This window comes from Mesocricetus auratus, unplaced genomic scaffold (genome assembly GCF_017639785.1).
Source record: "Mesocricetus auratus isolate SY011 unplaced genomic scaffold, BCM_Maur_2.0 Super-Scaffold_100676, whole genome shotgun sequence".
NCBI lineage: Eukaryota > Metazoa > Chordata > Mammalia > Rodentia > Cricetidae > Mesocricetus > Mesocricetus auratus.
The window spans coordinates 39,655,947-39,683,006 of record NW_024429266.1 but is presented as its reverse complement, the minus strand read 5'-3'; the positions used below and the strand labels follow the sequence as shown (position 1 = coordinate 39,683,006).

At 41.4% G+C, this 27,060-nt stretch overlaps 1 protein-coding gene across 2 annotated transcripts in view; it reads right to left on the bottom strand.

Annotated features, from left to right (window-relative positions):
• The window catches only part of Rnf2 (ring finger protein 2), a 30,403-nt gene extending 6,577 nt beyond the window's left edge, over window positions 1–23,826 (bottom strand). The window contains exons 1-3 of one of the 2 annotated variants that reach the window (XM_040738074.1): window positions 23,690–23,826; window positions 3,243–3,331; window positions 90–250 (exon numbers count right to left, since the gene is read on the bottom strand). In XM_040738074.1, coding sequence (XP_040594008.1) covers window positions 90–250; window positions 3,243–3,331; window positions 23,690–23,696 — 257 coding nt within the window. In that variant the 5' untranslated portion in view covers window positions 23,697–23,826. Of the gene's footprint in view, window positions 1–89; window positions 251–3,242; window positions 3,332–22,511; window positions 22,703–23,689 lie in introns of those variants that run through there. The other variant, XM_040738075.1, reaches the window with a different exon arrangement.
• Between the last annotated feature and the right edge of the window lie 3,234 nt (window positions 23,827–27,060).

The window sequence follows — 27,060 nt, the reverse complement described above, 5'->3', positions numbered from 1 at the left end:
ATTCTACACTTTTTAGGAAAGGGTCCAGTTTCCACATGGCTTATAGACTACTGCAATCTAAGATCCAGGAATGACTCATTCCAACATACCCACTTCTAAGGGCTGTGATAATGCAATCTGCACAGAACCGATGTAAACACTCCTTTGTAGTCATAGTGTTCTTCAACATATCCAAGCAAATTGGGCACATTAATTCACTGTGTAGACTTCTAGGTGAAACCACAATTTCCAAGCCATCTGTTATTGCCTCCTGTAAAAGAGTGACTACTTAATCTCTTTTTATTATTGATAAATTCAAACATACACAATTATTGAAAATCATAAAAATGAACATCTACATACCATCACCCAAGTCACCACCATGGCCATCTCATAGCCAATTTTGTCTTAACTAAAATATTCCTCCAGACTCTTGAACTCTACCATATCTGCATTATTTAAATACCCTTAATGCCAAAAGGGGCATGGGAGGGAGGGAGGGAGGGAGGGAGGGAGGGAGGGACTGACTGACTGACTGACTGACTGACTGACTGACTGACTATATATTCATGGAAATTAGCCTGCCTGATTTATGTGATGTTAGGGATTGAAACCAGGGCTTCCTCGTGCCAGGGAAGCACTTCTATCAACTGAGTTACGTCCCCAGACTAGAATTATAAAACATTTTGAGGTATAGCATGAGCTATTTAACTTATAGAAATGCTTTAAATTTTCAAGATAGAATTCTTAGGATTTGGTTAGACCTAACCTCCACATCTTACAAGTAAGAAAACCAGTATAAGTCAACCAGCTAATTATGACCAAAACTACTAAGGACTGCAACCTGGAATCACATGCCCTTTCCTCTCCTAAATTGCTTTTGATCAGGGTATTTTGTAACAGCAGCAGAAATGAGATAACAGACCACAGCTGAAATTAAGCATTTAGGAGGTAGAAGCAGGGATAGTCAAAAGGTTCAAGGCCATCCTCAGCTACAAAGTGACTTTAATGATGCCACCCTGAAATATACAAGACTGTCTCAAAAATTTAAATCCAATGAAAGTATCTAAGTTTTAGTAATTTAAAACATATCATTTAAAAATCAACTTTGATTTTCCAAAAGTCTAATTATACACGGGTCAAGCAAATTTGGAAACACACACCTATGATCTGAGTAAGGCAGGAGAATTTTGAGTTCAAGACCAGCCCTGGCTCTATAATGAAACCCAGTCTCAAAACAAAAAAGTGGTCAAGTTCTCAAGCTAACTAGCAGGTGCTTTAAGCTGTAACAAGTGAGAAATACAAGATGTATCATCAAACTGTCACTAACAATGTTTCTCTGCCAAAATCTATTTGAATTCCAATGCAGAATTCCAGCCCTACAACCAGGACTACTCATTCTCCCCACAGCTAGTGTTGAGAACCAAGACTACCCAATCTAAAGCCAGTAACACTTACTGACTCCTATGGACTGAGAACAGTACTACAAGCAAAACGAAACAGGTTTCCAGCACTCCTGTTCACTGGCTACCATACCTGTTCCTTATTTAACATGGTCGAGTCAATTACGCCACAGTGAAGGGCATAGAAATTAGAGATTTTACTTCACAAATGTGTCAAGTAAAATGTATTTATAAAACTACCACTAAATCAGCAAATTAAGTTTCAACCTCTATAAATAACACTTTCTATATTTTTTAAATAAATATACTTTTCTATGTATTACATTTCAAATATATTCCTATTTTTGAAACATAGATAATAAGTGTATAATAGCTGGGCATTGGTGGCGCACATCTTTAATCCCAGAACTCGGGAGGCAGAGGCAGGCGGATCTCTGTGAGTTCGAGACCAGCCTGGTTTACAAGAGCTAGTTCCAGGACAGGCTCCAAAGCCACAGAAAAACAAAAACAAAAACAAAAAAACAAACAAAAACCTGTATAATAACCAGGTTAAGATGGCACTTATATTAGGAATTCGCAAAATCCTCTCTAACACTGTACTTTTGATTTAGGGATTATAAACAGCCCTGTGTGTGAAGAAGCAATCAGAAAGCACAATGATAATCTAGGTAGTTTGTTCTCCTCTCCCTCTTTAGAGTATGCCTAACAAACTCCAGACTCCAGTCTGGGTAAACCAAACATCTGTTACTTAACCTGTGTGGGGGGGGAGGGACACACTCACCAGGAACCAAATTAATGGCAACGAAAACTTTGCACAAGTAGTAAACACTACTCAGCAATTGTGAATCTAACTCATTCTCCTTTCCTTTAGTGCTTTATTTTACTCTACCTACACACTTTCTATCACTTGCAACAGACCAAAGAGCCCCATTTCCAAGACATCCTTGTTTGTTTCATTTGTTCTGTCTCAGGCTTCCGCCTTCCTGCCTTCCTTCCTCCTCCCCTCCCAACAGTGGCTACAACATCAAATGTGAATAAAGTACTCCTGAGCTGTGCAAGAGGAAGAGAACAAAGACACCTGCCACTCTGAAAAGTTAATTCCAGTTTCTGTTCCCTTTCTCTGTTCTGCACAAATTCCTAGAAAAAAAGCATCTTTTCATTTCTTGTCATTTTTCTCCCCTTATACTCAGTAATCACAGCATAAGCCATCATGAGAATACATCATGATTACATTCAACCTTCAACCTACTCAAGTGACTATGCTCTATGATATTGGTTCTCAATCTGTGGGTTGAGATCCTGGGGGGAGGGGCAAAAGATCCTTTCAGAGGGGTCACCTAAGACCATATCCATATCAGATATTTATGTTAAATTTATAACAGAAGCAAAATTACAGTTATAAATCATCAACAAAATAATTTTAAAGGTGAGGGGTCACCCCATGAGGAACTGTATTAGAGGGTCATGGCATTAGGAAAGTTGAGAACCACTGGACTATGAGGTAAACAAGCATTTCTGCTGAATCAAATCCTACAATTTCAGTGTATCAGCAATGTTAAACACATTTACTACAGCCTGATTCTTTTAGATTTTAAACTCTTTCTCTCAGCTCTCATTTTCTTCCTTTTCTTCTGGATGCTCTTCCTCAGTCCCCTTTACTGGCTCTTCACCTGTTATCTAATTTCTGAACAGTGAATGCCTCTGGATTAAATTACAGACTTTATTCATCTCTCTTGGTTCCCACATCCACAGTTTAGAATGTGCTGTCAATCCCTAAAATTGTACATTTTCCCCCCCAGACTCCAGTTAGCACCTCTGCCTGTCCAGTCCATGAGCAGACTTTACAGTAGTCTATATTACCTGAGGTGTTCGTTGTAATTCGTACAAACTGAGTTCCCATGTTTTGCTTAATGGTTGAGTTCCATTTGTCTGCACAGCCTGAGACATTGCTAGGAATAAAAAGGAGACAACAAAATTTAGTATTTGAAAGGGAGGTGTTATGGTTCTGATGTACATGTATTCCCCAAACTGGTGTCCACACTTTACAGTTTAGAAAGCAATAATAGCTCCGCACACCTTTAGTCCCAGTACAGAGAGGCAGAAGCAGGCGGATCTCTCTGAAGAAAAAAATGAAACCCAAACACCAATCTATATCCTTGAAGAACCTTGTCTGGGTGGCTTACAGTGTGTTCTCCTGCTCATTCTCTTCCCCTAAAAACCATTCACTACTCCCCTAAACTGTGCATGTCTCCCCACTTCCCTTTCTCTCTCCCCTTTCAATCTGCCCAGAATCAGTTTGTCTCAGCTGAATCCACCACATGAAAAGTTTAGAATAGAAAATTTATGAGGTGAGCACAACAGACAGATGCCCTTTGAGGGAAATCTAGGAGCTACACAGGAGGCTCTATAGCATCACTGGTCAGGGCAAAATAATCGGCCATATGGAAGGCAGCAGGAAAATTCCAGGCGACTTCTTGTCATAATCACTATTCCTTATGTAGGATCACTATTAGGAGAGAAACCTCTAGCTTCCAACGTCTCTCTGGGGAGGGAAAAAATAGTACACTGTGCTTTTTCTGGGGTCTAGAATCAGCTTCTGTCTAACTTATCTCTAAAATTCTAACATGACCCAGGAAGGATCAGTGAAACTCAAATAGAAACACATAGTCCCACTTCCCTGTCTCAACATAAAACAGTGGGTATAAAAAAGCTTAGCTCCTTAGCTTCCCTCTGGGGCAGGAAACAGTGGTCTAAGATCTGGCAAACACCTCTACTCTTGCCTGTCTTTGGTGCTGGAGAGGGATCTGGAATACCCCTCCAGCTGTTCAGGACAAACAAAGCAGGCTAGCCTAGAACACAGACTAGAGAGGCCTCAGATCGTCTCTTGCAGAAGGGCCAAACTGAAAAGGGCAACAGCTTAATCTGATACACAGAAATCAAGAAAATTACACAGGGAAACACACCCTACCCCAATGGAAGGTAAATCACTACCAAATGGTTTTGCTTAACTGACACATGATTTGTGTACCAGAGAATTACAAATACTGGTCATAAACATGCTCACCAAGCTTAGGAGACTAATGCACAAACACGATAAGTTCAACAAAGAGAAAAACTAATACCACAAAACTATATAGGCACTAAGAGATAAAATGTCTGACCAAGCAAGCCTAAGAAAAGGGTTGTCAGAAAGGGATGTGAAGAAAGCAAAGGAGTCTATAATTCACAGGACACTATGGAGAAGACCAATGGCTGCATTATGGAAGCTCTCCGAGGAACAAAGAGTCTCTGGTTCATAACTGCCATGATGTGCACAGCTGGTCTTGAACTCAGAGATTCCCCTGCCTCTGCCTCCCAAGCGATAAATCAAAGGTGTGCCCCACCACTGCCTGGCATGTTTAAGTTTTGTTAAAGGCTTAATTTAACAATGACAAGCTAATTAAGTTGGCAGGAAAAATTTCAAGATATAACAGCATTCAGCATTTATTACCAATGGCCACTTTCTAGCTGAGTTTACAATGACAGAAGCTAAAGGTAGAACAAAAAGATTTGCAAAGCATGAAGTCAGCCCTGAAAATGAGTGAATGAAAGGTGTGGACAATGAAAGGTAGGCATGAGCTAGCACACTGAAGACTACAAATTCAGGTCCAGAGAAATGATTCAGTAGATAGCCACTAAACCTGACAACCTACTTCGATCCCTGGGACACAGTGGAAAGAGAGGATGAGTCCCACAGCTTGCCCCTCTGATTACCACAGTGGCAGAAGTGTGTATCAACATGCAAACACAGAATAAACAGATTTAAAACTATTAAAAAAGATTATACTGGTGGTGGTGGCGGTGCACTGTCTTTAATCCCAGCACTTGGAAGACAGGGCTACACAGAGAAAGCCTGTTTGGACCCCTCCACTCAAAAAAAATGAAAGAAAAGAAAAGATTACAAGACAGGCAGTGGTGGCACATGTCTTTAATTTCAGCACTGGGGAGTCAGAGGCAGATGGATCTCTCCAGCCTGGTCTACACATCGAGTTCCAAGCCAGCCAGAGCAACAGTGGGAATCCCTTTCAAAAAAAACGGCGGGGGGGCAGCAAATTCAAAGTCAGCCTGGTCTGCAAAGCAACACCTGCAGGGGCAGAAAGCAGGGGAGGCTGTTTAAGATTTTATCATTAAAAAGCCACCAAGCATGCTGCACTGGGATAGTAGAACACCTCAGGAACTGACCAGAGCCTACCTGGTGCAGGCTCCAGGATGCAGAGATAGAATTTTTGAAAGATTTTTCCCTTGGGGAGGCTCTGTAGTGTCATACTCCAACAAGAACAACAGAATTCTTTTTCATGGTTCAGAAACGTAGTCCTGAGAGTCTACTTGTAACTATAGATTATGGCAGTGTTTCTCAACCTGTGGGTAAGTAAACCCTTTGGGGGTCAAGTGACCCTTTCACAGGGATCTCCTAAGACCATCGGAAAACAGATTGAGATTCATAACCATAGCAAAATTAGTTATGAAGTAGCAACACGTGTAATTTTATGGTTGGGAGTCAACTACAACATAAGCAACTATATTAAAAGGCAACAGCATTAACAAGGTTAAAAACCATTTATCTAAGGCAACCAAGACAGATAAAGCTGGTGACACACCAGATACCACATGGTGCCTTTGTAGGCATGCTGAATACAGCCCTACAGAGTCATAAATATTTCCACCAAGACTTCAAAGGAAGGCCTAGAAGGTCAAGCAATCAATATGTGGTGGGGTGAGGATTCATGCAGGCAGCCACACAACGGACAGTGTATGAAATCCTGGAATACTGGAGTTGCCAGGAGCACAGAACATCTACAGAAGAATGCTGCAGGTAGCTCAAGTGAAGTCCATGCCCAAGAATTAGATCATGTAGGATGCAAATGAAAAGGCTGTGCTGCCCAATGTCTTTGGAGCTCAAACCTCAATACTACATACATGGCCCAGATGCTGGATGTGGACCTATATATAGTATAGGATTTAATGTTGCCCTATTGAATAGTCTTGCTTCAACCTATTCTTCCTTGATAATCTCATTCCTCCCTTTTGAAGTGGGCCTGTTTACTCTGCCAATGTACATCGGACATTTAATGTGATGCATTTACATTTATATTCTTATGACTAAATACTTGACAGAAACAGTTTAAAGAAAGCATTTATTCTGGTCCAAAGCCCATCATGTCAGGGAAGGAATGGCAGAGGGTTCAGTTTGTACAAGCAAAAGCTGACTCAGCAGCTGCTTGTTACATTACACTCAACAAGAAGTAGAGTTGGGGCTGAGAGTGCAGTTGGGCTATAACTCTCAAGGCCAGCACACAGGTGTACAACAACATAGAAGCACACAAAACACAGTTTAAGTTACTTCTTAACCGATTCACAGAACCAAAAATTTATATACATTTAATTGGCATTAACCATATCTATAGTGACACGTCTACAATACACTTTTAAAACACATGCTAAAGCACAAAATGACACTATCTATGTTAATTAAGTAGCCCAACCACCTAAAAGATCACCCCAAATCACCCCCACTTAAAAAAAAGCAATAAAAAAAGCAACATTTCTCAAGCCCCTTAAATTGATAAATGGAAATCAGATTACTAGAGAGTAAGCTGAATGCAAAGTAAAGTACATTATTCGGATTTGTGTGGGGATAGGGGAGGGGGATGACTCGTTTTACTACTGTAACTTGAAAAATAGTCACTGACAAAGCCACTCCCCACCCCTGTGTAACTTCACTGAATGCCCGAATACACAAAAGCAATAAACCAAGGAGTCAGGTAACGGTGCAACCAATTTGAAGCAGGGTGGATGGGAGACAGCCACTGAAATTACTGCTGTCACCAAAAGACCACATACTGATATTACCTTAGCTACTCTAAGTTAACATCCCTAAGTTCTTTTTTGAATTGATGTACTATTTTATTAAATGAAGAAGCTGGGTATTGAAAAGGGTAAGAGGCTCAGAGAAAAGAAAGATTTAATAACAGAAATGTTTTTGCTTTTACATAGCCATGGATTTCTGAGGGAAAAAAATGATCTATCCTTAACAACAAAGAAGGTTTCTAGAGATGAAACTCCAGACCACATTTGAGTGGTTATAATTCCTAAATCTTGTTTAATTTTCTTGCCTAGAAACATTCATTAAATTATAAAGATTAAGAATTTATTGTTTCCAGTGAGAATCGGTTTATATTAGAAATCAAAACTGGCCACCCTTTTTTTAGGGAAGGAACTGGACCTGTTCCTTGTCTACCAAATTCTCAGTTCTCACTACACTGATCAGGGGGAAGGAAGAGCGGGGACAAAAGGGAACTGAGTATTGCTGTACTAATTAACCTGCCTCCACTCCACAAGTCTTGTATCTACTTTCTAGGTAACATGAATACACATATGAAAAGTTTGTCACATCATTATACAGGTGGTTCCTACTATCTATCCTTTAGTTCAGGCATTAAGAACAGTAACAGATTTGTACTGTTTAATAGCTGGGTATAGACCGACAATCTAAACTACTAAGGAGGTTGAGAGGAAGGAGAATTTTGAATGCAAAGCCTCAATATGCTACTGAGTTAAGCTCAAAGCAGCCTGAATAAAGTAATGAGACTGCCTCAAAATAGAAGAAGAGGGGAGGGGAGAGGAGGGGAAGAGAGGAATCTCTGTGGTAGAGCACTACTCCAACATGCACTTCATCCTAAACTGGGTATGGGGGTGGGAGACACAACACAATAGATCCAAAAATATATTAGAAACGAAAAATTTTATTCCATGTTTCCTTAGAACAGCAGCTCTCAACCTGTGGGTCAAAGACCCATTCATAGGGGTCACCTAAGACTATCAGAAAACAGATATTTACAATTTGATTCCTAACAGTAGCAAAATTATAGTTATGAAGTAACAACAATAATTTCATGGTTGGGGGCAGTTACAACATGAACTGTATTGAAGGGAAGCAGCCTTAGAGACAGTGTTTCACTCCATGTTTTCCAATTAAAAACAAATTTAGTAAAAAGTTAGATTTATGTTTATTCAACTACATTATGGGTTAATCTTGCAAAGTTAGCTGAAGAACCTAAACGCTAATACCATTTTTCTACATAAGTATTCTGGCAAACAGAAAAACAGACTCCAAAGTAAGGACAATGAACCTCTTTTAGTAATGTTGTGATAGGAAATGTGAGACAGCTAGAAGGTATAGGTAATCTACTTAACTTTTGTCTCCCAAAAATTACTAGTTGTGGTTGTCATAGATAAACTTCTCAATGTCTGAAGCACACACACCCTCTTTTAAGTGCTATCAAGAATGGAATCCAGGGTTTCCAACTCCTAGGCAAGTATTCCCTGCCATAGCCACAGTCACAGCTTTTTTGGGGGGGCACTATGGGGATAATGTTTTATAGGGCCATTGGCAAAATTTAACGAAATGTTCATATAAAGTGTCTCGCATGTTCTATATAACTAAAGATACCATCTCTTCTATGTATTTCAATTTAAAGGAGTATTATTTCCTTGCCCTCAGACATTTGTAAAAGATCAGGAAAATTTATTTAACCCCTCCCTAACTTATCAAAACTTCGTACGAAACCTTCAAAAAGAGTTAGTGGTTACATCAAGGAGCTCAGGATATACCTCACCTCACAAAATGTTTGCTTAATATTCATTAAAAACCAGGGTTCAATTCCCCAGCACTACATTACATAGGCCAACCATGTTGACCCATACCAGTACTCCCAGCACTCAAGAAATGGAAGAAAGATCAGAACAGGGTCATTCTTGAACTCCACAGGAAACTGTAGATTTGCCTGTGCTCTGTGAGACTCTGTCCATAATAACTTAAAAGAGGGGGGAGGGAAGGGTGGTTAACCCAGGACTGCTCATTGGAGACTTAGTCTGTAACAAAAGCTGTCAGGACAGATTTAACCATCCTCTATGTTAACAGTCTATGTGGCTTAATACTAAATGCAGTTTTTAGAAACTTAAAAGGATCAGTAATGTATTGGAGACAATACAGCTCATATTTCACGTTACAGATTCTTCTAGAATGTTTCTTGGATTACTGATTCAATGCCCAAACTCAATCTTTTAGGGACATTAGGATAATATAGACAAGGTGTACTGCTTCCCAACACAATGGACACTAGGCTAACATATAGCCTTTACTCTTTAAATTCTGAATAAACCAATCAGAAGTGAGACCTGCTGGGTGAGTAAATAGATAACTCAGTTTTTAGATAAGAGCCTCAAGCATATACTCTACAACAAAGGTGAAAGAATTCATATAAAACAGCAGATGTGCAGGCAAGAGGGGACACTGTATTCTTATTGGAGCAGTGAGAATACGCAGGCACAAGGGAGCTTCTATACTGAATAAAAAAGAACAGAAACTGTATTCTATTCTAAGCTAAATTCTCATGTGTTCTATGCCTACAATTGTTTACCAGGTACCTTAATGATAAATTGTGAAATCTACTTACAGCATCTGAAATAAAACTATAGCTCAATAAGTAAGCAGTAACTCATACTCCCTTTAAAATAGAAAGAACCTGAATAAATGAGGTTTTCTAGAAATACTCATTTATATTTGGTGGAATGGATGCTGTCGTAAGACATTACACATTTAGTGCTTTAAGACAATATAACTATTTTCTCATAGGTCTGGAAGCCAGAAGTTCTCCAAACCAAGGTATTGGCAGGGCTACTCTTTCACAGGAATGTCTACCTTTTTGACATTGTCACTTACAAAACTCACTCTGAAGAACTGTAGAATTGTTTTGAAATTTGTATCTGTTTAAATCTATGACTTTGTGTTGGTCCAGTCGTATCTATCTAGGGTGCACGAAGTCCATCAGCAGGTGGGCAGGGGCCTTGAAGGGAGTATCTGCTACTGCTTTCAATTTTGGGCAAGGTACAGTCCTTGGTATGTGGCCACATCATTTCAATCTTGGTTTCTGTGGTTCTAATCTCAGTGGCCCACTCTAGTAACACGTGCCGACATTCCAGGGCCACCTGGATAATCCAGTATAATCTCCCTGTTTCAAAATTATTAATTTTATTACATATGCAAAGGCCCTCTTTCTAAGTAAAGTAACATTTACACCTTTTAGAGACTGCAATGTGTATATATTTTGGAGGCTATTTTTCAGTCATCACACCTGTCATAACTAGCACACCAATGATATAACAATTCTCCACAAATAGCAATGATATAACCAATTCTCCACAAATAGCACCTAAAACTATCCAGCATAAGATTAGTGTTCTTGAGCTTTGTACTGTGAAACAGACACCAGAAAATATTATGTCTACATTATCCCATTCCTCCACATTTTCCTTCATTAGATATGTTCTCTTAAGTACTACAAAATAAAACAGAACATCCCTATTTTAAAAAAGACATTGTCATTTTATTCTACAGTTAGTGTCCCTCTTCCTGAATGGAGCAAAATAAAGGTCACTTTAAATCCATTCTCCCATCTCTGTATCTTTCCTTTACTTCTTCCATTGTATTTTGTAACATGCAAATGAGTAAACAAGTTCTTCCTTAAAGTAATGCCTGCTTACAGGATAGAGATGTTAGGTTTTTAGAAATTTACTCAAAACTCAGTAAACGAATACCAGGCTGTGGTGGTGCACGCTTTTAATCCCAGAACTCGGGAAGCAGAGGCAGGCAGATCTCTGTGAGTTCGAAGCCAGCCTGATCTACAAGAGCTAGTTCCAGGACAGCCTCCAAAACAATACAGAGAAACCCTGTCTTGAAACAAAAAAAACAAACAAACAAACAAACAAAAAGAGACAAGAAATAAAAGGCACTCAAAGCAAAAAGTAATTTTGTTCACAGATGGTATCATCTGATATGAGGAAAACTGAAGATTCCACTGAACTGTAAAAACTGAACCAATAAAATCAGCTGAACAGAAAGAAATTCAACACACTAAGAAAAGGAAATAAAGGAAATAAGACAATTCCAAATTACAGCCATGTATGTACACATGCACGAACATACATGCAATAATCTAGGACACTTGCCAGGCATGTATATATAAGGCCCTAAGCTAAGTTTTAAGCACTTTAGAAAAATAATACTCTTCTACCACAAAAGTGAAACACACACATAAAGGTACATTACAAGATATCACATAAGAACATCAGAAACATTTTAATGCATAGGTATGCTAATGTTCACAAAGTTCAAAAATTATCCAATGACCGATTTCTTCATTTTCCAATTTAAATGGTGTGTTACTCAGGAATAAATTTAAATGACACTAACAAAAATCTATACTTTCTAAGACAGAGCTACACAGAAAAACCCTGTCCCAACAAACAAACAAAAAGTCAAGCCAGGTGTGGTGACACACACCTGTAATCACAATAGTCAAGAGGCAGAGGAGATACTGCAGAGTTCAAAACTAGCTCATCTATACAAGAAGCTCTAAGTTGGGAGCTGGAGAGATATGGCTCAGCAGTAAAGAGCACTAACTGTTCTTCCAGGGGACCTGGGTTCAAATTCCCAGCACCCTCATGGCAGCTTACAAGTGTCTGTAACTCCAGTTCCAGGGGATCTGATACCTTCACCCCAATGCACATAAAATAAAAGTTAAAAAGCTCCAAGTTAGCCAGAGCTCAGCAGCCTTTAAAGCCCTTTCAAAGACCCAAAGAACCTGGCATGGTGGCCCACACCTTTAATCCCAGTACTCAGGAGGCAGAGAGGCACGTGAACTCAAGGCTTGCCTGGTTCCAGACCGTCTCAAAAACTTAAAAGAAAGACACCCTGTATTTGTAGACTAAAAGAGTATTAATTTTCGACTTATGACCTCTTTCCGCTCCTCTCTTTCCCTCTTTCCTACTGTTCCCCTGGGGCAAACAGGACTTTTCCTGTCTCTTCTGTCCACTCTGTCTCTGTGTCTCTTTACCTCTTTTCTCTTTCCTCCCCCTCCCTTCCCTTTCTAATAAAACCTCTCACTTAAACTCTGTCTTCCTGGTGTGTTTGTCCCTGCTTCGGTCACCCTCGAGCCTGCCATGGAATCCGCCAAGGTTCCCCATGCTTTATCCTAACACTAATTCTTTGCTAAAAGTTTAGCACCAAGCTCCTAGAAAATTTAGGGACACCTTGCAGAACCAGAAATGAGATGGTGACCGACTAAATACTGTTTGACTAGAACTGCTTGAAAATGAAGATGTCCCTGTCCCTAGTACTTCCTGTTTAAACCTAAAGCTCAAGATGAGAAGCAGAACCTGCTACATTGACGTCCCTGGAGTTACAGGCGGTTGTAAGCTACCATGCTGCTGCTGGCCACTGAACCGGAGTCCTCTGCTTTGCCAGGAGCACCTGTCCTGCCAGCTGGACCTCCTGCTGAAGCTGAGCAACTGGTCCCCTTTATTGCTGCGACTGCTACTCAAGGCCCAGAAGCTAAAATTCATGTCACTAAATTTCAGCCATGATACAGTCTAGCCTCTTCCCTGTTGTGGCCAAAGACTGCTCCAGCTCTTGTTTGATGAGCACAGGCTCCTGAGTTTGAACACTTGGTCCCCAGCTGGTGTCACTGTTTGGAGAAGTTGCCTTTTGGAGGTAGAGACCAGTTATAGGAAGCAGGTGGCTGAAGGCCCAGTCCTTCATTTTCTGTCTCTGTTCCCTGCTCTGCTGCCTCCCACCATGCCTTCCTCACCATGATGGACTGTATCTTCTCAAACTATAAGCTCAAATAAATCCTTCCTTCTTAAAAAAAAAGTTAAGATTTTCAAGAAAATGATACTACTCAAACTAAGTCAATGCAATCTTTCAAGATCACAATGAGCACCCCCAAAATAAGTAAAAGAACGAGTAAATAAATAAATAAGTGATCACACACCTCAGGACTGGAGATGGCTCAACAGTCAAGAGTGTTCCTGCTCAGCCGGGCGTTGGTGGCGCACACCTTTAATCCCAGCACTCGGGAGACAGAGGCAGGCGGATCTCTGGGAGTTCGAGACCAGCCTGGTCTACCGAGGGAGTTCCAGGACATGGTCCAAAACAATACAGAGAAATCCTGTCTCGAAAAACAAAAAACAAACAAACAAAAAAAAGAGTGTTCCTGCTCAGGCAGATGACTTGTCCCCAGAACTATATATAAGGCAGCTCACAACTACCTGTCCCACCAATTCCAAGAGGTCTGACAATCCTCTGGCCTCAGAGGTCACCTGCATATAGGCTCACACATATACACATAAATAAATATAATAATAAATAAATCTAAAAACATTAAAATGAATCATTAAAAGCCCATCTCAATATTCATACAGAATCTCAAGAGACCTAGAATAATATTGAGAAAGGAAAAAAAGAATGTGTCCAAAATTTAACACAAACACACATTACTCAAAATAATGTCAGTTAGAGAAATGGCTTATAGTCTTGGAGTCAAGACTATTCAAATGGGGAGGGAAGAAATGACTCTTTTCAACAAATAACTAAGAAAAATCAGGTATCCATATGCAGACAAATGAAGCTGAACCCGTATCCTATTATACACACAAAATAAAACTCTGACACTGGATTCTGCAATACTGTGGGGGATGAGATATCAATACTATCAAGAATGGAAAGACAACCTACAAAATGTTAAGAAAATATCTGGAAAGTAGACTAATCTCTAGTATACATTAGAGAATTTCAACTAAAAGGAAAAAAATAACTATTTTAAAAAATGGCTAATAATTTATTTAAAAACATTTCTCCAAAGATATATAATAAGCATAAACAAAAAGAGGACTTACTCTCACTAATCATTAGAGAAATGCTAATAAAAACCACATCTCCTTTTCTCGCCTATGCCTCAAAAGCAGTATTCTGCTTTTTAAAATATTGCTGCCACAAGGTGGAGACAATCTGATAACAGGAATATTGGTTACTGAAACAGAAGCAAGGACAAACTTTCCATGCTAATGGAAAGAAGCCCAGTTTCAGTTCTAGGGTGAACTAAGGCTAAACACTTTAGCTAAAGATCCAGTTTCCTTATTTATAAATTTATATTAAGTAGCCTCAAAAGCATTTAATTCGCTAAGAAGCAGAATTTGCCTAATTTAATTCTCCTAAGCTAAGATGATCTACCTTTAACAATGTCTTTCAGCTTGAAAACCCTAACCACTACTACAAGCTTTACATTCCATCTTTCTTTCCAAAGCAAGCCAAAAAGAAGCAAATAACACATTAATCTACACCCAGAAGCCAAGCATAGTGGCTCACACCTGTAATCAAGGAGAGGGGGAGTTAGGGAAAGGAGGGTAAGGAGCTCAAGAACAGCCGTAGCTACATATGAAGTTCAAGGCCAACCTGAGCTAAATAAAATATTAATGCATAGAACATTTAAGTCATAACCAAGGCTTTTTATACTTTTCATCTTGTAGAACAAATGTCCTGTACTTCCCCATGTCTATCTACATTTCTACTTAAAGCAATGAGTTAGTCATTGGTAGGATACCCTTAATGCTACAGACTATATACCTGAGCTCCTGTGCAGTTTGGAGAGGTTTTGCTTAATGTGACCCGTGTTTAATTCACTTCATATTTCTATTCTTTAGACAAGTCACATTCCTTACCCTGGGACTTCACCTCTTCTCATCTGTCAGTAAGATTTTTTTTTATTTTTATCTCCGGCCAGGCAGTAGTGGCACATGCCTTTAATTCCAGCACTTGGGAGGGAGAGACAGACAAATCTCTGAGTTGGAGGCCAGCCTGGTCTACACAGGGAAATCCTGTCTCCAAAAATCAAAAAGATTTTTCTCTCTTCAAAATCATACCTGAAATATTGATCCAGTTCAGCACCCTACATGCCACAGCAAGAGTCTAAACTTCTGAAAAGTGGTATTCCAAAGTTATAATTTCTGGGAAAAGGAATTAATTAAGGGTTAGGGATATAGCTGACTTGGTAGCGTTCTTGCCTAGCATCACAAAGCCTCAACTTCAGTTCCCAGCACTATAATCTTAGGTGGGAGATATCCAGATCCACCAAGTAAAAATTTAACAAAGCAGAAAAAAATATACTCACTACTATATGTTTCTAGAGATGGAATAACTTGCAGAAAGCTGTATCTACAACATGAGAATAACCTAAGCCAGACGTGGTGGTGCATGCCTTTAATCCGAGGCAGAGGGAGGTAGACCTCTGAGTTTGAGGTCAGCCTGGAATATACAGAGAAACCCTATCTGGAAAAACCAGTAATAACAACAACAACAACAATAAAGTAACCTAAAAAATACTTCAATTAAAAAAGCTAAGGGGATAAACAACCCTTTTGGAAAGATAAAAGTCATTATTTTTAAGACCATAATCTCAGTCTAGGGAATAATGCTACTACTAAGTAAACCAAATACGGTCTGTGATCCCTGCATTCAGGAGGCTGAGTCAGGAGGATTTAAAGTTCTGAAGCCAGCATGGGTTACAGGCAATTGTTACAGGTAATATTTACAATGCTTACCACTTTATTAGAAACCCCATTTAATTCTAAAAGTTTCAAGAATACTATTACTGCCTTCACATAATAAATAAGAAATGGAATGTGTAATAAGGACTCTAATAACATTAAGGACTTACTTGTCTCAACCCAATTTCAGAGGCACGATTCAATCTTTGTCCTAACCACTACACCAAACATGACTTCCATGGTAATAATGTCATTAACATAAATGTTTGCTGCAAGAAGGAATTTTTCTTTAAATCACCAAAAATAACAAGGATCATGAGTTTGAGGTCAGCCTGGGCTACACATCAAGTTCCAGATCAACACTGACTACTGTGTAACCCTGTCTCAAAATAGCAACAAAAAAAGTTCATTCAGCAGAAGCAGCTCCAAGTTGTAAAGGCAAATAAAAGCCAAGTACTTATAAGAGAGGCATAAAAAAGAAACCAAAACATTTAAGAATAGAATCCAAGAATCTAGCCAGGCATTGGTGATGCATGCCTTTAATCCCAGTACTTGGGAGGCAGAGGCAGGCGAGGCCAACCTAGTCTACAGAGCAAGTTCCATACAGAGAAACCCTGTCTTGAAAAAACGAAAAGAATCCAAGAATCTGAAGTCTGTCAGATGCAGTGGTGTGCTTATAACCAGAGCACAGGGGGACAGGCTGGGGCCAGCTGGCAGGACAGCCTAGCCACTTTATGAATTCCTGTGTAAAACCCTGTCTCAAGAGGGGAGGGGAGGGGAAGAAGGAAAGTCTTCTGGTTCTGAAATATAGACAACCAGAACTCTAAAGTTTCTTTTATATTATTTGCTGGTGTTATAACTGCTTTAATGAACTAAAGTGAACTCTAACATTCAGAAAAACTAACTATCCAAACTATTTTTGAATGACCTTAGAAGGATGAAACTTATCTGCAACAGTTTATTCCCATTATCCACTAAAAAATAAATTACACAAACACCTATATACACAGTACAAGTCTTAAAGTACAAGGAAACAAGAGTTTTTATAATTTCAATGAATAAGACACAAAATAATTATGTGACAAAATTGCACTCACAAAAACAGCTTCCATAGGAGGTGACAGACACAGAAAATAGATGTGGAATTGATCAGAACGTAAGATAAAAACAATACTAGTAGCTGGGCATTGGTGGCACATGCCTTTAATCCCAGCACCCAGGAAGCAGAGGCAGGCGGATCTCTGTGAGTTTGAGGCCAGCTTGGTCTACAGAGTGAGTTCCAGGACAGCCTCCAAAACAATACAGAGAAACCCTATCTCGGAGGAAAACAAAAAAATACTAGTCATTAAGCTTAACTAAGCAGAGAAACTGAGAGCTGGCAGCTATGGCCTTTGGGCTTCTAAAATACATCACTCATCTGTTACTGCATTTAACACACTGTACAGTGGTTTATTTGTGATGCCCACTTAAACTGAACCCTTTAAGGATGGAGTCCTTTGAGTATTTTTCTATTTCTAATTCCTAGCAAAATGGTCTGACAAAACAGTAAATGATGGATGGTTTTTGAAAGGGAAGATAAGGGCATGGTTTCCTATTAAAATTATTATATTTTATCATTTACTATGTGTGCAGGTCGTTTATTCACTGTCTCTCTACTCTAAAACCACTCTCCTATGAGTAAAATTATTCACCCAAATTTCATGACTCTTCTGTCAGTAGAGTTTATTAGGTTTTGCTACTAAAGTAAGAGAAAGGTGACTGGAAAACAGGAAAATGAGCCTCTTTTAGGCTACTACGTCAGTCCCTGGCTGAGGTGGCAGTAACTAGCTCTCGTCCCCTGCACCTTTTGATACTTCCAGAACCAGCCATCACACATCTTCCTATAAACTAACATCTGACCTCTACAAAATCTAGCACCAGCTCCAAGGACCCTCCTCTCAGACCTCACAAGGAAGTCAGGCAGTGGTGGTGCACACCTTTAATCCTAGTACTCAGGAGGCAGAGGCAGAGGCAGGTGGAGCTCTGTGAGTTCTAGGCCAACCTGGACCACAGAGCGAGTGCCAGGACAGGCTCCAAAGCTACACAGAGAAACCCTGTTTCGAAAAACCAAAAAAGATCTCATGTTTAAATACTGTTAGCATTTCCTTTTCACTTCTATATCCATCTAACCAACTTCCTAATATTAAATATGTTGCTCTTACTGGTTTGTTTTCTTTACTGGGACTTAGCATACTGCTAGACAGTGTTTTTTAAAAATGTATATATGGATGTTTTTCCTACATGTATGTACATAATTCAGTGCTGGCAGAAGCCAGAAGAGGGCATGAAATCTGCTGGGACTGGAGCCACACCCTGTTATAATCCACCCTATGAGTCTGGGAATCCAACTTGGGTCCTCTGGAAGAGAAGCAAGTGCTCTCAACTGCTGAACTGTCTGTCGTCTCTCTAGGCCTCTTAACTACTGTCTTCTCAGATACCTTGCTGCTTCAATAAATTTGAGGTCATTTTATAAAATCCATTTAGCAAAGGCTAACTTGAAATTAGTCATTTGCTTCTGTTAAGACGAAAGTGGCATAAAAGCCACTGAACTTTTGTTTTTGTGATCCAAGCTATCCACCTTTGAAATAAAAAATAATAATTTAAACAGTGCAGAACAGTTCAAACATATTCACTCCCCCCTTTTTACTACAGCACATAGTCAAAGATACCTGACATGGTAGAGTCCATCTATTCTCCATTGTTCTCAATCGAAGTGTGACTGCTAAATGTGGGGGGTTTGTTTGTTGCTGATATGCCCCATATAGTCTATTGTTCAAGGAAAGAACTAGCAATCTGTTCCAGCACTAAAGCAGGCCTGAACTTACTGGTTACTTTTCAAGCTGGTTCTCAGTGCTAGGACTAAGTCCAAGTCCTGCACACACACTAAACACAATCCCCACTGCTAACCCATGCTCCTGGCTCCAAGCATAATTTTTACATTTTACACACTGACTTTGAATTCTAACTTCTTCATATAAAACTTCACCACTAAGGGAATGGTGGCCCAGACCTTAATTCCCAGCACTCAGGAGGCAAAGGCAAATGGATCTTTGTGAGTTCTGGACCAGCCAGGATTACATAGTGAGACCCTGTCTCAAAAATAAAAATTAAAAACACAACTCTACTCTACGACATAGAAAAAAGCTTCTTTGGAGGGTATATAAGCCACAAATCAGTTGAAAGCAAACGACAGAAATTCCCAAGACTTTTTTAATCTACCTGTTACTTCACCTTATTAGCATGCCTTCACTAGACATTTCAATCTGAAGTCAACTTTTAAAGTAATTTTTCACTATTATATTTAATATACATTAACTTTTAAATACTTAACAAGTGACATATACAAGCAATTCATTCCCAAAATGTGTGAAGACAACAGGAATCTTTCTTGGGATTTCCAGTTGCACAAAGCAGCTCAGCATCCAATAGGACATACTACTAGACCTGTCCACACTAATCCACTTCTGCTGCCAAACACAAAGCTTTACAAAAGAATTGAGAACATAGCTAATTCTATTGGAGTTTCTCTACTCAACAAAACGTCTCAGGGACTCATTACCTAGCTAGCTCCTGCCTCTGAACAAAGTACAGCTAGTTTCTAATTAAATACCATGGGTCTCATCACAAATTCAAATATCTATATGAAATCAAACTATACTCTCCCTCCACACACCAACATATGAAATACCAAAGACCCACAGAATCCAGGTCCATGAGTGTTCAACCTTTCCATGGGGGAACTGGGTGACTCACTACGTAGTTCAGGCTGGCCTGGCACTCAGAGACTGCTTAAGTGCTTAAGGCATGAGCCACCACATCCAACTGAGCGTCCAACCTTTTAACATTGTGACAAATTTGCTAGGTCCCATTCTTAGCTATCCTAGAATCCATGTGACCTAGGGCAGCAGGCTGGGCACTTGTGAATGCTGGGATTAAAGGGTCTTTAGACATTTAGGAAATATACTGAGTGCTAAGCTACCTTTATACTCATACTCCTCCTAATCAGATGCAAGTTAATTAGAAGCCATTTCACACAGTTGAAGGCAAGAAATCAAGCAACTGATGTCTGATGTATGTAACACTAATTAAAAATGAGTAGAAGGTTTCTGTTTGTAGAGTATCCACAACCTCAAGTATTTTCCCTCTTTAGATTACAAACTGGGGCTGGGTATATAACTGAGTGTAATGCTAGCAATGGAGGAAGTATTGTGCTAGAGCATATACCTATAATACACCTGTGGAGCCCATACCTATAATCCCAGCAGAACCTCCACGAGTCCAGGGAAAGCCTACGCTACAGAATAAGATCCCACCTCAAACTATGATACATTTTTTAATTCTCCAGAATTCAGAGGATGGGTCATCCCAAAACTATGAAGTCTTTTTAAGTCATACTAGAAACACTCCCATAAGTTAACACTTTTTTATTTGTTTTTTGTTTCTCTGTGTATCACTGGCTATCCTGCATCTCCTCGGTAGACCAGGCTGGCCTAGAACTCAAATATGTGCCTGCCCCTGCTTCCTGAGTGCTGGGATTAAAGGCTTGTGCCACCATCACCCCACTTCACAAAGTAAGTACATTTTATTATCAACTCACTTCTCTTGTTAGAACTTATGCTTCTTTGCTTATAGAAATTAAATTGTCCCTGAAACATCTGGTTATATAGTGTTAGACATGCATCACCTTTATTCCAAAATTGCATTAATATAAACACAAATCAAGAGTAAATCACATTAACAGGTATAGAGCTGACATCAGAAACCTAAGGTCAGTAACAGATTAATGAAATTCCAAACATGTTTGCTGACTTAGTCACCCTAGGCACTGTCCTAATAAAGCAAACAACAACAAAGCCCACTAAATAACCCGTATTTTGCATGTCTGTACAGTCTATTTCACATTACTTGTTCCAATTAGAGGCTTTCTGTGCAGCACATCTGAGGACCATTATCTTATTTTTCAAATACAAAGACTAGAAGGACTCAGCCAATTATCCTTCCTAACATCTTCTTTTAGAGGTTTGGTTTCTGGTCGGCTATTTGTTTACAGCAGTCTCAGTGCCCACACTGGGCTTTATGTAGCCAGGGATGACCTTGAACTCCTGATCATCCTGTTTCCACTCCTAAAGACTAGGTCAGAGTTAAGTGTCGAAAGTTTGTCAGTTTGTCAAGTGTTCTTTCCACACTGTGATTTAGAGAAGTTACTAAAGAAGACGTGCAAAAAGTTAAAAAAAAAAAAAAAAAGTATTGGCTGTGGTACCCCAGACACGCGGTTTCCAATTATTTTACTAAAAAGTGGATTAGGTGTACCATCAAGACTTTAATAAAAGATACCTGTTGACTGTGACAAGTTGAAACTTCAGAGGGCAAAGAGGTATATTCATCCAGGAATAATATTGCTTGCCATTTAGGTTCTTTATAAATCAAAGGATCAAATTTCAATTTAAGACACAAAAATGTAAGCCAGTTGTGGTGTGCCTTAAACTACATATCAAATATGAAGTCAGCTTGCCTGGACTATACTGAATGGGCTGTTGTCGGGGGGAAAAAATGCCAAGAACTAGCTAACATCAATCTAAATTATTAAAATATTCAACAATTAAAAATAATTTAAAAAACATTAGCTACCAAGTCCACTAAGCACTCCATTATCTCGGAACTACCAAAATAAATTATTTAATGCAAATGGCTCAGGGTGCTTTTAATCAGCTTAAATTGCTAACATTATACCTCCCTTATTTCAAAAGAACCGCATAACACTAAAAATGTTTAAATGCACATCTAAGATAAGAAGTCTGACATTTTTACAACACAAGGCATACAAACTTACGACAGTCTCTTAAGAGACATCCAAAGGGGCTTCGGCTTTGGGGACATGAACCGGTTATTTGTTTTAGTGGGCAAAATAATCAGAATAAACCTCAAAGTTTGCAAGACCGATTTTTTTTTTTTATAACCAACAGTATCTCTGCGACCACCAAGGCGACTTCTGTAGCAGGGAAATGATCCTAACAACTAAGACCGGGGCTGGGAAGTCAACAGGGAAATCAAGGATTTCGGTACAAACGTCTCGGGTTCAAAACGCGAAGCTGCCAGAAAAATAGACCGAGTCGCCTCCTCCCCCAACGCCGCCTCTGGGGGGTGAGCCCGTGGCTCCCGGAGGCAGCAACACATACTCCAGGGCAGGGGGCGGCTCTCCAGGAATGTGGGGCCGGGAGGGGTCCCTAGCCCACCCGACCACAGGTACCGAGGGAAGGAGGGCTGTCGGCCTCGGGCGCCCCGCCCCGCCCCCACGGCGCGGACCTCCCGGTCCCGCGGGGAAGCCCGGGGGGAAGTTCGTGTATCACTCCGGAGCCGCCCGGGAGGCCCCGGCAGCCGGGGGCGGCGAGGGCGGCGCGGATGCGCTCCACGGGAAGGGCTCCCGACGCCTCGGCAGCCCGGTGCTCACGGGTCGCGAACAATGAGCCCTCCCCGGAGGGCCGCGAGCGGCCGAGCGAGCCACCGGGGGCGGCGGCGCCATCGCCTCACAGCCCCTCGCGGCCCGCGGACACACACACACACACACACCCCCAGCCCCGCCGCCGCTCGGGCCTCAGCCCGCCCCGCGTGCCCCCGCCTGCCTCAGCCCACCGCCCTCGCACCCTCCGCCGTCCCGCCCGCCCGGCTCACCGGCTCCTGCCCCAGCCCGGGGCTCCGCTGGCCGCGGCCGGAGCGAGACTCGAGGATCAACCGCCGGCGCCGCCGCACAATATGGCGAGCCTCGGCTTCCGCAATGGAGCTCGGGAAATACAACAGGGGCCGCTCAATATTCATGAGAGACTGGGGGGGAAGCCGGCTCGGCCGGAGCTGCGGGGAGGGCGGGAAGGAGCGAGCGAGGAGGCGGAGGCGCGGGACGCGGACGTGCACCGCGCGGGGAGGCCCCCGGCGTAGGGGAGGGGGCGTGCCTCGTGCAGGCCCCGACCGCCAAGCGCCGCCCGGGCACGCCCACAGCCTGGCCCCGCCCCCGCCCGCGGCCGCGCCACGCCAGGCGCCCCCAGCGCCGGCGCGGCCCCCCAGCCAGAGCGTGCTGACTGGGGCGCCTCCCTTCTGTCTGCATTCCCGTCCTGGAGCCTTTCTGGGCCTGCCTGGGCCCACAGGTTGTGCCTTCCCGCCGGCCGCTGAGGCTTAGACTTGGACATCGAGCCCCTGACTTCGTCGTCCTCTTACACATCCCAGCAGTAGAAATCCTCACGATTTCAGCTGCAGAACTTTCCGGACTTTGGCTCCCTCTGCATCCTAGTCTAACAGACGTTTCATCCTTGACGAGTAAACCCGCAAGAAGTAAGAAAAGCGACCTTCAACTCTGGCAGTGTATGGTTGGGCGCCTGTTAGTAGGTTCCTACTCATCCATACTCTTTGCTGCTGTTTATGTCAACCTCCTTGGCTCTTTCAAGAGGAGTATTATATTCTGAACTTGAAGTTGAGAATTTAAGTAGCTATGCATAACTAGTCATCATTACCCAAAACAAAACTAATTAACCTGCAAGAAATTATTCAGCAATTCCTGCATTTAAATCTTGAACTAAAGGAGTAGCAAGTAAAAAAGTTCCCTAACCGCAAAATGTTGCATTGAAAAGATAACCTTGAAAAAATAACCAAGGATAAGAGATGATAGATGGGAAGGCACTTGCAGCATAAGAGAATAGACAGCACTGAAAATCGAGCAAGCTGGTTTATAGCTTCCAGTAACGTTATTATGGCATTCCTTTTCTGTGGTTTACATTTCTTTACTTACTGCATTATTCAGGGTTTTCTCTAAGAACAAAAATTATATATATATATATATATATGGGATTTAAGTGGCTTACCGGCCATGGTCCAGCTAGTCGAACAGTGACAGGCTGTCTCCAAACTGAAAGGCCAAGAATCTAGTAGGTGTTCCTTCCTGGAGGCTAGATGTCTCAGCCGGTCTTCAGTCTGTGTTGGAATCCCAGAGAAGTGGGTTTTTAATATCAGCGAAGTGATGCTGCAGCAGCGGATGAATGAGCGTGCTGGTGAGTGAGGGAAAAAGTCTCCTTCTACGCCTTTGCACACCAGGTGTGGCCCACGTTTAGGGTGGGCCTTCTCACCTCAAACGATTCAATCAAGACAATAGTTCACAGATGTGCCCAGCTACTTGGTTTCTGTGGATTCCAGGTGTGGGCAAGTTAAAAACCAAGATTAGCTGTCACACCTCATGTCCTTCCAGTCTAGCAATTCTGACTTTAAAGAGCCCTTCAAGGGTAAGCTTTCTTCAGATGTGAGTAAAAGACCGAGCAATGGCAGATGCTCTGCTCCTCTGCCAGAGTGCTCATTATTTAGAACTTTTGCTCTAGTTCACATGCTTTTGGAAATCATGGTGTGTGACTAGATTTTGCAAATCCATTAATGTTGAGGAAAGTGATCATTTATAGGAAGCACAGAAAGTTTATGGATAAATTTAATATCATACTAAAAGAGTCACAGCGGGGTTGTTTTAAAAAAAACAAAACTTAGCCGGGCATTGGTGGCCTTTAATCCCAGCACTTGGGAGGCAGAGGCAGGCGGATCTCTGTGAGTTCGAGGCCAGCCTGGTCTACAAAGTGAGTTCCAGGACAGCCTCCAAAGCCACAGAGAAACCCTGTCTTGAAGAAAAACAAAAAACAAAAAACAAAAAAAAAACTTATGTGATATTTAGATTAAAAGTTATTTTAAAAAGTTAGACCTTAGGCTAAAACCCTTTAATAGAAAGACACTCCTGACAAGTTAGTGTAACTTCTTTCATCAATTTTATCTCTTCACTTCAACAAAACTCGTAATGACTCCTCCCAGACTGGATTAAACAGGAAAGGCTATGTTCTGGCATCTAGTAACAAACATCTCTAAAACCTTCTGCTTTAACACATCAAAAGCTTATTGCCTGCTCATCCTTGGTGCTTAGTGAGGATCAGACTCTGTTTCAGTCTCTCTAGGGACCAGATTGACAGAGCCACCATTATCTCTTAGCATATCACCTTGTATTACTCAAGGAATTTCCAACAAGGCTGCGTATGAATGGAAGGTCCACAAGGTGGGATGTCTCAGCTGGTCTCCAGTACACGCAGGAACCCTGAAGAAATGGGCTCTAATGCTGGTGAAGGAATGGACTTGCTAGTGATGTCAGAGCAAGCAGGCAGAGCTTCCTTCTTTCCATGTCCTTACCTATGCTTTCAGCAGAAGGTATGGCCCAGATTAGAGGTGGGTACTCCCAGCTCACACATCCAGATTAGAGGTGGATCTTCTTGTGGGCTTTGATGTTCGACACCTTTAATCCCAGCATTCGGGAGGCAGAGGGAGGCCCATCTCTGTGAGTTTGAGGCCAGAGAGAGAGTTCCGGGACAGGCTCCAAAGCTATACAGAGAAATTCTGTCTTGAAAAATAAAACAAACAAACAAACAAAAGTGGATCTTCCAACTTCAAATTAACCAAAAGTCCCTCACAGGTGTACCCCTCCATTTTTTTGGGTTTAGTCAATTCCAGATGTAGTCAAGTTGACAATCAAAAGTAGCCATCGCAGTAATTCATTCTCTAAAGCAGAGGAGGAAAGTAACCGAAGAATAACCAGGTACTTTCAAAACCTTAATCTGGAAGGGACTAAGATCACTGGTTACATTGTTGTGCCCAAATTGCAAAAGTCCCCAGAGACCACCAGGAAGACCCACCAAACTGCAAAAGCAAGGTTTAATGATTGTTCGTCCAGCCATGACAGGGACCCCCTCTGGCAAGCTGACACAGCAGCCTCCAGAGGGATTGAAGTTCCCTGTCTATTGGTAGGTTTTAAAGACAAAAGTTATAGGATTACATCAGTAGGTACGGACTGGTTTCTGATTAGTTGACATTTGGGAACAATAAGGAAAATTTCTCAAAGTCATATTTTGGCATGAAATATCAATTATTTTCATTGGCCAGTGCTGAGAGGGAGCATTCTGTGGTTTCTATGGCATTGTCCTATTACTTGCAGGTGGCCTGTTGTACATAGACACCAATAGTTTTCAGAACTATATCCTGGAGACTACAGGGGAGGTGTTTGGTCCCCCTAGAGTCTCTTTTATGGCCAAATAGTTCCCAGGAACCAAGTATCTAGGAGGCCGTGGGCAGGTGGGGGGGTGTCTGGAGTTTTTTGTCACCCCCACCACCACCACCAGACAGGGTTTCTCTGTATTGTTTTGGAGCCTGTCCTGGAACTTGCTCGGTAGAGCTGGCTTGGTCTCGAACTCACAGAGATCCACCTGCCTCTGCCTCCCGAGTGCTGGGATTAAAGGTGTGTGCCATCAACGCCTAGCTGGAGTTTCTTTGTGTTCAGTTTTGGCCCTAGACTCCAGGAGGCCAGAGGATCTCTAGTTTCCTTGTGTCAGATGCCTACGTGTGCTTTCTATAGCCTGTCATGGCTACTAAAACAGGGGGCTGTGTGAGGGTCTGGTCCCTTTATTTCTAAATTATTAGAAGTAAAGCCTTTGAGTTTAGTTTAGTTTACCCCTTTCAACAACTCATCTCAGAACTAGTTATCCGGTTCCATACATCTACAAGGAGAGTGAACTGTTGAACTAAGTTGAGGAGGAAAAGTGGAATAATAATGTTAGCCAAGGTGGCACACCACCTGTGAATTTCTGGTAACTATAAAAAACACTTCAATAAATTTTACTCTATAACTTTAGTTCTTGGGTGATTTGCTGGACGTTGTGCTTTTCAAAAATAAACTGTACAAGTTTCCTGTCATCTAATGTAGACTTTACAATTTCTTCCTCGTGTTTTTTGTTTGCTTGTTTGGAGGGTCTGTGGGTTTTCTTGGTTGGTTGGTTTGTTTTGTTTTTGTTGTTATTATTGCTGTTGTTGGGGTTTGTTTTGTTGCTTTTTGCTTTGTTTGAGACAGGGTTTTGCTATGTAGTCCTAGACAGCCTCAAGCTCATAGACAGTCTTCCTGTCTTTGTAACCCAAGTACAGTTCAAACCAGCCTACATAAGAATTTTCCTTTTTTTTTTTTTTTCCAAGACAGGGTTTCCTCTGTGAAATAGTCCTGGCTGTCCTGGAACTCACTCTGTAGACCAGGCTGCCCTTGAACTCACAGAGACCTGCCTGCCTCTGCCTCCTGAGTACTGGGATTAAAGGTTTATACCATCACTCTCAGTTTTTGTTTATTTATATAGTCCGTGGTGGCCTCCAACTCACAACTCTTCTGCTTTAT